Source organism: Camelus bactrianus, chromosome 5 (assembly GCF_048773025.1).
Source record: "Camelus bactrianus isolate YW-2024 breed Bactrian camel chromosome 5, ASM4877302v1, whole genome shotgun sequence".
Taxonomy (NCBI): domain Eukaryota; kingdom Metazoa; phylum Chordata; class Mammalia; order Artiodactyla; family Camelidae; genus Camelus; species Camelus bactrianus.
Genome location: NC_133543.1, coordinates 58,790,142 through 58,803,960, shown reverse-complemented (window position 1 = coordinate 58,803,960; position 13,819 = coordinate 58,790,142). Strand labels below are relative to the sequence as shown.

Sequence of the window (13,819 nt, the reverse complement as noted above, 5' to 3'; positions counted from 1 at the left end):
CATAAGTGACTTTCAGTTCGGCTGGGAAGTTGTGAGTCACTCCCTACTGCATGATCATCTTCAAGGCTATCAACTAAACACAGTTCTGTTCGAATGCTCCAGATTCTGAGGCAACAGAGAAATAATGGCTAAAACTTGATGAAGGATGGACTCAGTCCTGCAGTTCTCAAGTGTTAAGAGGAAAGCAATCTGATTCACACTAATGTGTGAATGTCTGCTAACTTCTTAACCATCCTTAACTTCTGTTTTTCTTTTTTCTTTTCTTTTCTTCTCCGCTGCCCTGCCTTACCCCTGATTTTTGAAAGTGAATGTTTTATTAACCCGAGGACAAGAGTCCAATTTCAGGTAATGTTGAAAAGGCAAGTAATATGCAGAGTGACTAAAGACAACGCTGCCTCTAAGTTGCACCTGCTGTTAAGGACAAAGCACCACAGTATTTGATCATCTGAAGCTGCCCTCTTGCACAGTCCTGAGATGGCCAGTGGGTGTTGATGGGGAGTGCAGGCACAGAAAGGGTGATGCCGGCTGCTTAGATTCTTTGCAAACCTGGTATGAGATTCGGTGCTTCATGAATCCAGAGATTTAAACGTTTTCTCTTTTTTTGAGTTTTATTGAGGTATAATTAACACAAAATTGTAAGATATTTGAAGTGTTTATTATGGTGATTTGATACATGTATACATTGTAAAAGGATTCTCTCTATCTTGTTAAATAACACATCCATCACATCACATATTTATCTTTGTGTGTATGTGAAAACATTTAAGTTCCACTCTCTTAGCAAATTTCATTTGTATAGTACAGTGTAACTGTGATCACCATGTTTTACATTAGATCCTCAGACCTCATTCATACATGATGTACCACCACCATCACTGACATTGGAGCTCCCCCCTCACTCCACAACTAAATTCACTGGCCTAGATGAAGTTTTTGAAGAATGCTTGGCATAAAATAGGCCTGCCAAATAAACATTTGAACGAATGATTGCTTCATAATTTTTGTTGCTCTTATAATTGGGATGTTTATTAGAAAAGATAATTGGCTATTGTCGCTATATAGGAGTGTTACTCGTTTTCTAATACTGATCTTGTAGATAGGGACTTTGATAAACTCTTATTTAAATTATTTTTTCTAGATTCTCTTGCTTTTTATGTATGGGAAATTATACATCTACAAATAATGACAATAATGTTTCATCCTTTCTATCTCTAATACATTTATTTATTCATTTATTTTGTTCAATTGCATTGGATAAGACCTCCAGTAAAATGACGACTGGTAGCAGTGATAGTGGGCATCTTTGTCTTGTTTCTGACTTAAAATAGAATGCATCAAATGCTTCATCATTAAGTATGATGTTTCTATTGGTTTTTTGTTCATTTGTTTTATTTTTTGTATCTATCCTTTGTCACATTTTGGATTTTTTAAAATCATGGATGGACATTGAGTTTTATTGAAGTGTTTTTCTGTATCTTTTGAGATCATCATGTGGTTTTTCTCTTTTATTTTGTTTATTTGGTAAATTACATTTCTTTTTTTTCAATATATTTAATTTACTTTTGGACCAATATATTCTCATTGTTAAAAAATTAAAGGTGCTTAAAAAGGTCTGTCATTTAAAATTTCTTTTGCATCTCTATTCACATCTGCTCGAGCCCTCCCCCTGCCCATGCCAAAAGTAACCACTGTTATTAGTATCTTATTATCTGTCTGGCTTCTTTACATTACATAAGCAAATACTATTCCTGTCTTGTCCATCTTTACCTCATTGGTGGCCTGCTGATCTCACTGTTCATCTTGCTTTTTTTTCATTGGTTATGTTTCCATATTAGTTAGAATACAGGCAGTGTTCTTATTCTTTTGTTATTGCTACAGAGTATACCATTGTATAGATGTGTTTATTTAAACTGTCCCCACAATTGATCTTTTAGATTGCTTTCAGAGATTGAGTGTTTAGTTTTTCTGTTTAATAAGATTTTTCTTAACATTTTATTTTTTATTTATTAACTTTATTAACTCTTTTCCCTTAACTTTTAATTTTGAAACTCTACACAGCAAATTTGAAAGACTAGTACAGTAAATTCCCATATACACTTCACCAGCTGTTAAAATTCTGTGACATTTCCTTTCTGTATCTCTCTGTATGTATTTACATATATATACTTTTTCCTGACTCATTACAAATAAGTTGTGAACATCATGTGTTTTCACCCTAAACACAGTCATCCCTAAGTATTCAGAGGATTTCTTCCAGGACCTTCACAGATACCAAAATCTGGAGATGTTCAATTCCTTCCTATAAAATGGCATAGTAGTTGGGCATTCTGGATGGATGAATTCTGCATCCATGATTCCAGAGGGCCGACTGTATTTCAACAGATGTCCTAATAACAAGGATGCTTTCTTTTATTGCTATAATCCAATTACTACACCCAATAAATTTAACATTGACTCAATCATATTTTCTGTGTTATAGTCCATTTTCAAATGTCTTCAAATTGCCCCAAATTGAGGATAATGCATTGCATTTGGTTGTCACATACGTTTGTTGTAAACTCTCCTTGCGTGGCTCGTGTAATAATGTCTTTTCTTCCCTGTTTCTCTTTCTCTGATGTGGGCTTTTCATTCTCCTGCCATTGCACGAGTACAGCTCGTGTCTACATCTTGTTCTTAACTCTCTCCTGTTCTCATTCACCACACTCCCCTTTAGTGAGTGGTGCTTTGCCTTCAAATTTTTTCTAAAGAATGTTATTTACAAACCTGTCTTTGGTCCTGGCCATCTTATCTGGTCCTGAACAGCTTTCATTTGGGCATTCACCCATGGACTCAATTTTCACTCTCTACCCACCTCTACTCCTCTTTTGCCTGAGTAACTCCCACCCACTTGTTTTAGGTCTTCATACTCATACTTCACTTCCTATTAGAAACAACTATTAATTTTCCAAATTAGATAGTTCTATCTCCTTTATGGTCTGGGATCATCCTGCACATCTCCTTGGTAAAAGCTGACTCCCTTGCTAGGTGCTCTTTGTGGGCTGTCTTCTGCTTGAGTCAGCCCCTTGTCTTCTCCCCAGACCCACAGCACACTCACCAGTTGAAACTCCTGCCCATAACTTTGGATCCTGTAAAAGGGCTTCCCAGACTCCCCGAATCAGAATTGATTTCTCCTTCCACTAAATACTTGTTTTGTTTTCCATGTAAGCTTACAACGGTCTCTTTTGTATTAGTTAGGTGTTATTAAGAGGTGCTAAACGATGCTTTTTATATTGTACCACATTCAGTGTAGGAGACTTATAAAGTGCTCAGCATTTGCTGCTGGTTCACAGATTACTGAATATGGAATTGAGAATCCTGTGCATCACATAGTTCTTAGCAGAACCAGAGCCTATAGAAAGGGAGATGAGTTGAAGAAATTGTAGCGTTGACTAGATTTCGTTAGAAAACAAGTAACTTCTTCATACCATTAAAGGTATGATTTTCCCTTATAATAAGGATATAGTATGTAAGTATTATAAATATAGTTATAAGAAGTTTGCAGGGAAAGTTAAAGTTAACCATATAAGTGTATAGAAAAGTTTGGGAAAGAAAAGTTGATCAATTTTATACCTTCTAGCTTTTTTTTTTTCAATTTTAAATTCCACTTTCCTTTTAAATCAGCAGCTCTTTGCTTGACACAATAATGTGAATAAAGTACAAAGTGGAAAGAAACGTCTTGGCTTCTATTTGAATTAAGACTAATGATATCCAGCATTGCACCAGAGCTGTTTTACACTCACGATGGGTTGGTATATTAATCATTTAAGGAGTATGAAGGTAAAGACTTTATTTGTCACTTTATCTTCCATAGCTTAAAATAATACTGAATGAATAAAGTAATTTGTAAACTGAAGTTAAATTGCAGATTTGGGAGTCATTAATATAATAATATAATTTTCAGAGTCTAATTAGTATTAGTTGAAAATTTTGAGATTAAAACTACTATTATTATATAATCCCTCCCCATTTATTGGTATGATTACACAGAAATTATTCTAGGTTACCTATTCATTAAATATTTTAGAATATACTAGTCCAATGGTTCCAAAATTTGACTGATTGTATGTATTATTATTTGTTCCTGATTTCAGATGAAATGCTTCAGATTTTAAAAAATACATATTCTTCCATCTTACCAATTATAATTATGATTCAGTTGATATGGAGTGAGTGTGAGAATGTGTGTTTTAAGAAATTTCCCAGGAGATATTGATAGCCAGATTTAAAAGCCAGTGTTCTAATCTGTATCTGATGTTCCTCGTGGGTAAAATATTCAGGTACCCCCCTTCCCAACGTAATCTGTTTGATTTAGGGAAATCTTCATGAGAAGTGAACATCAAAACCTAATAATTTTTCCCATAGTTGAATTATTTGTTGAGATTCTGAAGATGTCTCCAACAGATTCTCTAGAAAATTAGAAAGTATGTCTTTGGAAGACATTGATATAAACTGGGACCACCTAGTCAGCCAATGGCACACTCCGATTGTAGGCAAATTGGGTTAGATGAAAATAATTTGGCCAGCTAGACTTTATTAATTTTTCTTAAAATTGGAAGTATCAGTACCTCCAAATCTGGCTCTGCTCCTTACTTAAATCAACTTGAAGAAAATGTGATTAAGAGGAACAAAAACCTAACAAAAAAAAGGACAAGACACTAAAGGAAAATATAATGATTCTCAGAATACACAAATCTTGGGACAATTTCTTCCCAACTTCCCGTGTAATTAAATTTTTATCTCAAAGCTATGCTGAACTAAGGAAGAAGAAATAAATGTATTGCTGCTCCAAACATTATTTTGAGGATTTGCTTATGAGTGTAATTTGTTACGGTTTTATTAGATTTAAAAAAATTTATTCTGCCACACATCCATTTGCTTCAGTATTAGCAACAAGCACCCTGCCCTGTATAGCTGAACAACAAGCTCCACTCGGTGGCCAAGCACTGAACAGAATCAGGAAAATAAGAAACTTCCAAGCCGTGTTTTTTCCTGCAACTCCTGAAATATTTGAAAGAACTGAGAAAAAAAGAAAAACAGCCACTATTATTCAAAGATGACTTTGGTGACACCTTTCATTTCTGCTGTAGACTGTCAGTACCAATTCCTGAGGGTAATTATGAAAAATGTAGCTAAAAACTCAAATTTTAGTATTGACTGAAATCCAAGAATCTGAAGCATAGCCAATTCACCACTGAATTTACAGATGTTTCTCTAGAGAAGCAGAAGCTTATACGAAACTGTGGTGGCTGTCGTTGCACCTTGGGAAGTAAGGCTCAGGAAAGCAAAATGCCCTGCTTGAGACCACTTACTAAGTTTGGAATGAAAAGTGGATTTCCATTTCTCTGCTCTTACCCACGAGGTCTCTCTGATTCAGCGGCTGTGATTTCTGCCTTGCAGCTGGGAGCTGAAACCCCGTCTTCGTTCATCTCCAGGAGATACACAAAATCACAGTTCGTCTCTGTTTGCAATCTGTCTCTGTCTTTGCTGAAATGCATCACAGTGAGGGCAGGGTTCCAATGGCCTGTGGACACTGAACTCAACACTCATCCAAGAGTGGGATGAGAACCATATCTCCAGGATGAACCTTGCTTTGGTATAGGTCACCTAGAAATGCCCAGGGGAGGAGCATGAGAAGAAACTGTGGCCCGGCTTGCAATCCAACTCAGCAGAATCAGGAACTTTCTGCTTTTCAAGGGCTCGCTGCCACTCTTCAAAAGCATAAACATTTATTCTAAAAAAATTCCTGCTCAAAGCAGACTTTCAAATATTCTCTGATTAAAATTGCCAGGTTTATTTTATTGGGACCATCTGTTAATGCAATCATGTAAAATTCTACGATTTGATGTTAGCGAGTTAATTCTCCTCAGTGCTAAACCAAATGGGGCTGTAGACTTAGAGACTGAGCAAGAAATGAGCTGTATCTAATGAGACAGCCTCCGAAATAGCCAGGCTATGAGAAGAGCATGTCAGCCGGACACATGCTTCTGCCAGATATGATATGGTGCAGTCATCTTCACAACTGATATTTTCTTCACAGTTTACAGACATGTTCCCTATTGATTCTTGTTCTTCTCCCACTTAAAAACTGCACTCTGAAGTCAGATTTATAATGAAAATAATTTCCCACATGGTGTTGGGCCATTAAATCCCCCCACTGACTTCATCAGGGAAGTTTTCATGTGAATAAAAGCTTACTAAACATGCTGTGATTATATTGGGGTTTTTTTAAATTGGAGTAGCTAATATTTTTACTTTTTAAATTGACTTGCTGGATCATTTTGATACCAATCCATCATTTCATTTAAAAAAGATAACCTGGGACTGTTAAAAAAAAGGAGGGGGTGGTTAGGGAAGAGAAAATTATTTTTGCCTTCTGTCTGTCGGCGCTAATCCTCTTAAAAGTCCCCTTTCAATCAAGGGATCCCAGAGAAGCTCAATTTCCTCAGCAAATGGAACACTGAAAGGTACAGTTTAAAAGGGTTGCTACTGTGAGTGAAAAAGGAAACTAATGGAGTGACCTGTGGAGACACCCTGAGCCCAGGAACACATAGCGCACACGCCTTTATTGGGTCAGAGATACGCATGTCCGTCTGTCAAACTGAAAAGCCAAGGAAATGGCAGGCTTTGGCTTTCTGCTGGTGGGCACACGTCATGGAAATATTTTATTGCAAAGTGACTGAAACGCAGTCAGCGGTTTAACACTTAGCAGGCAGGCAGCAATGGCTTAGAGAAAACAGACCAAGATTTTCTCCCTTGGGCTCCTCCAGCCTTGACAACAGTGACGACTAAGGTTTTTAAGTAGTGTGATGGATTCAGATGAATCTGGAAGGTTTTGTCTTGAAAATAAAATAGTGGAAATGTCCCCTAAGAAAAAATGGCTGGGGAAATACATCACCTGAATGATATAGAAAAGCATCAGAAACTGCCTATAGATCACCCAAAGAATACATGAACCAATTTTCTGAGAAGATTGAATAGAAATACTGAATGGACCCAGCTTCATTTACTGCCCACAGACTTCATGTGAAAATGTAATTAAGACTGGGACTGGAGAATGAGAAAAGATAGGAGGCACGAAATGGTCTTTACAGTTTCCTCGGAAGGTCACAGCCCACTTTTTATAACATATTATGAAACACAAGGTTAAAGTGGGTTTTCGAAGACTTGGCTATACTCCAGAAGTCTCTCTTTAATGTCGTTTGCAGAATTTATACTAAAGGCAGATTTATAAACTCTGTTAAGAGAATAGGTATTTCTCTTCTTTTTCGTAGAGAAGCACTTTATTTTGGTTCAGTTGCTAAGCAAAATATAGCTCGAGTTTGGGCTATAAAATCTCAGTTATATATGTAAGATAGCATGTTTATTTAAAAATAACAAGGCTTCTGACTTCAAATCAGAAAATTCCAGGGTCATATAAAGATTTGCATCATTTTCAAGGCCTTATCTAGGTCTTGTGGAAGTTTCACCTCTGTAGTTCTTAATGGGTTTAATCTTCCTGTGATGTAAATAGCACTGTTTATCACCTCTCTGAGGAGCGGAGACCAGGAAACTAGATTTTAGAGTCAAACTACCTGAACTTGAGTTCTGGCTCTTTCACTTACCAGTGTTGAGACCTTGGGCAAGTTCTTAATCCCTCTGAGCCTCAGTTAACCCGTCTATAAAATGAGGGTAATAATAGTTCCTACCTTGCAGGGGTGTAGTGAAGATTAAATACTTGTAAAGCATTTAGCAACGTGCTAGCATACAGAAAGAAAAATCAACCCTTACCATCTTGCAGACAGTTAAGACCCCAGCAGCGCAGAGTTTAGTTTGTCCAGGGCTAGCACATGATGGCTATAACCTGCTTCTCTATATCCTAACGCCTTCTCCACTCCCCTTCCTCCAGCTCTCCAGGCCTCTCCTAGGTCCTCTGTATTTGTTATGTGGTCTTCCTTTACCAGGCACAGAAGATTCTGGTCAATGCCAACTTTCTGAAAGAATGACCTGCTTTACTCTATATCTTCACACATTAAGCCCTTCTTCACTTGAGTTCATTGAGGATGAATGCCCCACAGTTCTTAGCAGACAGAAGTGAGAGAATAGATCCAAAAGACAGGAAATGGACTAATTGGGTAGCTGGAGGGATAGGGACACAACAAAAAAGGAAAGAAACACAAAGACTTTTGAAAACAAGTGAACCCGTAGGTGATTCAGCTGCTTTTAGCTACAACTACAGTATTCTCCAGCGTTGTTCCAATGTTCCGGAGCATTGGTCCCCTGAAGTGATTAGGAAACAAATGGTTTCTTGGTTAAAAGAGTCTGTCCAAAATGTTTTATACCATGTTTTCCTCCAGGAGTCTTAATGCTTAGTAACATATTAAAAATTCTAAGTACTACAGCAAAGAAACCTGCTTCATTTTGTTTATCCCATAATACTGATCAATACATGACACTGACCCATAATATTTGGAGACTCCTTCCATTATTATTTTAGAACATTATTGTTATTTGGGGCACTAATGAACCGTGATAAAACTGATGGAAAGAAAAGTGGGACTAACACTTAGTGAGTGCCTATTACGTGTGCCAGAAATCATGTAACTGCTTTAGAAATATTTGCTTTTTCCCAATAAGGCTAAGGTAATGGTTTTTGAGTACGAGGGATAGTTACAGGGCTTTACAAAAGAACATCATGGCACGAATTAGCTGTCCTTAAGTGGGGACAAAATAGCTCTTTAAAAGGTGAAGGATCTTAAGAACTCCTGTAGCCCGTCTTCATGCCCAAGACTATTGCTTTTGTGCTTGCTGAGAAATTTGAAGATTCTGGAATCTCCCTACCCTCAGTTCCCTGGAATGTAACATTGTATACAGACCTGTGAGTAGTCTTGGTTCTTCCCCTGATTGGATATGTAACCTTGAAGAATGTACTCCTCTGAGCCTGTGTAAATATTGGCAAAAAAATAACATCTTACCTAAGTTAGTGAGGGTTATACTTACAAACCATAAGCTTATAATTGGTGCTCAAAAAAACACCAGTCCCTTAATCTGCCATACTAATGCTTGCATCCATTGACCAAAATATTTTTTCTCTTGCACAATTACTCAAACAGGGTCTATGGAGTCCATAAAATAATATGTACATTTTCTATTTTCGACATTCACTAATTGTTATTTAAAATACTACCATTTTGTGTGTGTGTGTGTATGTGTATGTGTGTATAGGTAGGAGCAGCATATGTTTAATCCATTTAATAATGTGAGTATATATAAAATTACATGAAGTTTAAGTATTGTTAAAGGAAAGGACTATATTTTATTCTTTCTTTATATTCCCCAAGACGTCTATCCTAGCCTGGTCCCAGGTTCACAGTATTTAGTTGTCTCGTGAAATGAATGAATGGAAACAATAGTGGTAAATTGCACTAGCATCATACTTATTTTGTACAATATAATATACCAAATGTAACTTAATAATGGGACATTTACACTGGAGAATAAGCCAGGATGGAATCAGACTGTGATTTTTGAAATTTGGTGCTAAATTTCTGATGATTTAGTAAACAGCTTATGCTTACCACTCAGTCTCAGCTGAGATGGGTACCAGAAAATTCACTAACAGGACCTCCATGTTAGAGACAAGCATTATTTTATGAAATTGGATCTGGCTTCAGTTCTTTTGAAAGAAATTTGACTTTCCCTTCAAATAATATATTTGGTTTACCTCAACTCTTACTTTCCTTTTTGCTTACTGTTTTTCATCCTCATGCAACAGAAAAAAGCTACCTCTTTTCCTTTTCTGAAATGTTTATAAATCATTAATAGTGAAACACTGGGAGGTGAAACTAGGGTCAGGAAGGAGAGAACACTGCACAATAACAGCTATTAACTTTGTGGAGAATAACGGATCTTCATTTCAGTTCTAAGTATAGACAGATGCGCAAACAAAAGCCATAAAGTGTGAGATTTCCTTTCTTTTCTTGTGCACATTTGCCCACACTGGCAGCAAGGCTGAATTATAGGAAAGAAATGTTTTTATACTTAAATGAAAAAAAAATAGGTAAAAATGAGTTCGAGATTGAAAAAGGCTGATGACTGTGTTTTGGGTGTGTTTTCAGGTAGTGTTAATGGAAATGGCAAGTGACCTGAATTCAGGGCAACCAGACCCTCCATCAGTCACCTGTCCCAACCGACCTGCCCCTTTCTGCTCTCATCCCCTCTCCCTTTTTGGCCTCTTTTCTGTTTCCTTCTCTCTCTCTCTTTTTAATCTACATCTTGGTACTCAAACCTGGAATGTAGCATTTACTCCTTTATGATCTGAAAATATAATGACAGGTATGTCTATATATTTCTGGTATATTCAACACATCTAAATGTCCTCTGAGTCTTCCCAGAGATTACCAAGGGGAGGATGTGTCCAGTAAACCGAAGCGTGATCTCTTGTAGGAATGGCTCTCCGTGGCTGAGAAGCTGCAGAGTGAGGCCCTTGGGATTCTGCTGTCCAAAGAACATGTGGAGAAGGAACACCTACAGCTCTCAAACCAGAAACTGAACCGGCTTCAAGAAGACTTGGGTCGGCTCATGGTGGAAAGGAAGACCTGGTTAAAAAAGGCAAATGATTTTTTCAACAGCGCTAACAAGGTCAGTGTGAGGTGGAGTTGGTAATATGAGGTAACCAGAGCAAACCAGTAAAGGGCACTGTTACTTCAATGGGCAGAACACATCACAGGAGTCTAAACTCCACGTAGAGTTTCAAAATTGATAGCAACAGAGAGGTGCTTTTAAAATATATCACTGTCATGGCCTTTATTTCGTTCTCAAAACTGAGAGACTCTATGCTTTGACATGTAAAGGGTCACTTAGGAAAAACCCAGGAGAATTTTATCTTAAACCTCTCATTGGTCTGTTTGAGGGGGATCCTTGTGCCAACATGCTAGTATTTCTCCTGGAGGAAAGGAACTATAAAATGTATCAAGGCTGAAAAAAAACAAAAAACAAAAACCTTTGAAACTTTTTCCAAAAATTTATCCTTTTTAAAAAATCCTCTTTCATTTATTAAGTAAAAGATACATAAATATTGCAGGCCTTCGGCATGCAAACCATAAGGCTCTGGTTGGCTGCCCAGCCTTGGTTTTGCCTTTTTAAGTCAGCCAAAGGGAAATCTTGCTTTGGATTGTGTCCAGGTCTTCTCGAGTGGGAGAAGAGCTCCACTTCTCTTGGCTGATTCATTTAATATTGATTGTAGCAGGTGGCTCTTATTGCGTGGTAATGTTCCTGTGTTCACATCACTCGAGTATCTGAGGCTGGTGATATTGTTGGAAAATGTTTCTACTTTTCCCAATCTAAACACCTTCAAACTGCTTTATTGAAATGGATACCTTAAATTTCACTGATGTTTTTAAAACTGGCCAGTGTGACAGGAAATAAATGGGGAGCCCCCAGAAGCTAGATATATTGTGATTTAAAGTCATGGCATCAACAATCTGATTACAATGTCCTGGTATATATCAAAATAGCTACTTAATTTTGAATTTCGTTACTAATAGGAAACTTGGAAAGCATGAATAGTAAAGTTCCAAAATAGAGATGCTAGAATTATGGTAAAAAAAAATGTTAAAAAAGTATTTGTTAAATTATTTGCTACTTGGGATTTTTTTTATTTTAAGAGAAGAAACAGACATAGCATGTTTCTGAAGCTGTTGAGCTAAGTCCATGGTACTTGCTGGTTAAATTTCTCTTCAACAGTCTTGTTTTTGAATAAGAGATTTTTAAACTTACATTACATTCTCATTCTACAAAATGAGTGGGTCATCTGCTAGTTAATTAATGCTATATACTGTTTCTAAGGAAAACAGTTATATAGGACATGTTGCTATGATGAAACAGTGCTTCTAGCCCAAGCCCGGTAATTTATAGCCCTACAAAATGTGGGGTTTTTCTCTCTCATTCTCACTCTCACTCTCACTCTCGCATCCTCTGCTCTCATGATCTGGTTACCTTGCCAGGGAGATTTTTTTCTTCTTACATTATTCCTGGGCCTTGAGGGAGAAGGAATGCTATCTCTTACAATAGTAATTTTTTTTTAAAAAGTTGAAGAATGGAGTGGCAGCTTTCCCAAACTTACACAGTCATTCAGGTCCAAACTTAACAAATCCTATTTCTTAACCCCGAAGACCTGACTTCTAGACCCCCGGTTTAATGACTTGAATGCCATGGCTTTCAAATTGTGATTGTTCGGTTAGGACTTATCTACACTACAGTATTCTCTATAGCCAGGTGGTACTTAGAAAGATGTAGAATTCATTTTCCTTTTTCAAAGCATCGAAGAAATAATTTCCAACTCCAAATCTGAGAATTTAGTTTGAAAGATGCTAGATACTTTTACCTCAGCAAAAACAGAAGCTGGAGTTTGGAAAGTAGATGTTTAAATCATGACTCTTGAAATGAATTATTAACCATATTACTAAGAAGCAATAAATGATGAAATAATGTTGTGAGTAAATCCATTTAAATTAAAGAAGGAAATTCTTCTCAAGACTTGTAAATGGTGTTTTCCTTCTTGATTTATATTGTAGAATCTCCAAATTTTATAAAATTCTTACCACTTTACCCCATTTTTGGCATAACACTCATAAATAACCCTAGTTAAAATAAAGCACTGGATTTAAAACATTAATATAATTTCAAAATCCCTTAAAATATTTTTTTCTAGTCTGAAAGGTTTGTTTTCACCAGCAAAAGAGTATTTTCAGTTTACATCATCAATTTATCTTCAAAGCACTGAATTTTCCTTTTGAAAATTCACTTTATTGTGCCTTGAGTGCACTGTTTTCTCACTGTGATCATTTGCATCATTGATGAAACCATGCTGCTGTGAGGGTCTGAGATTTTTAACCAGCTATCTGGCTAACATGTTAACTTGTCACAGCTCATGGATGCTCAAAGAAGACATGTGACTTCTGAATCAGTTTTGGAAGACTATTGTCACAGCAAAAGCAGTAACCAGAGTGTCAGATGTCACATCAGTTCCCTAGTCCCCAATTATGTGGGGGCAGGGCAGATGGGCCCCAGTGGGTGATGGCACCGCTGTAGGTGGCATTCAGGAAAAGAATCCTTAACTTGGGGAATTTACTGTTTAATAGCAAACGGTAAGCAAGCTTGTTCTTTGTCTCAGAGGAAGACATTTCCTCAGCCCTGAAGGCTGCAAACCCAGTACTGAGAAGTGGCCCAGACAAAGAGGGATCAGAGTCAGGCGTTCTCGGCACACCAGTAAGATGGATGGGAGCAGCAGAGACTCGCCCCACGCATGCACATCTGGACGTTAGCGCTAAAAAAAAAGGAAGTTGGGGCTTTAAAAAAAGATACTTACCTCAAAACCAATTTCATTCCTGATAAATGGAATTATTTTTTAACCAACAGTTTCCTGTTCCAAATTTGTTAAAGCTAGGTTAATGTTTTTCAATTTCTGTGTCAAACACCAGTACGAAGAAATGTTAGTGCCATGAGTATGAATGAATGAGTGGCCCGCTTGAGGGTTTGCTCAGTAAAACACAAAACACACGATTTTTAAAATAACCTTTAACCTTTCTTTGAATTTTGTTAAAATAAAAAGGAATAAATGTCATAATCTCATCTGCAAATGGAGTGTTGTTAGTAAGATTTCCATTATGTATTTATTTCCTTTTTCATCCAGATTTTTATCATATGTTTCTGGTATTTTCTGTTGTGGTCATCTGGAAATCCCCCTCTTTTCCCCGTATTTCCTTTGTTTTTATCTGTTCCTCTCTCTCTACCAGTTCTACCA

The 13,819-nt window shown here is 37.0% G+C and overlaps 1 protein-coding gene across 10 annotated transcripts in view; it reads left to right on the top strand.

Annotated features, from left to right (window-relative positions):
- CCDC141 (coiled-coil domain containing 141) overlaps positions 1 to 13,819 on the top strand; it is a 197,568-nt gene that overhangs the window by 104,031 nt on the left and 79,718 nt on the right. For all 10 annotated transcript variants that reach the window (XR_012507065.1, XR_012507064.1, XM_074363973.1 and 7 more), the window contains one exon: positions 10,462 to 10,656. Coding sequence is in view for 8 of the 10 variants with exons in the window: in XM_074363973.1 (XP_074220074.1) it covers positions 10,462 to 10,656 (195 nt within the window). In the remaining 2 variants the exon portion in view is untranslated. The remainder of the gene's footprint in view (positions 1 to 10,461; positions 10,657 to 13,819) is intronic.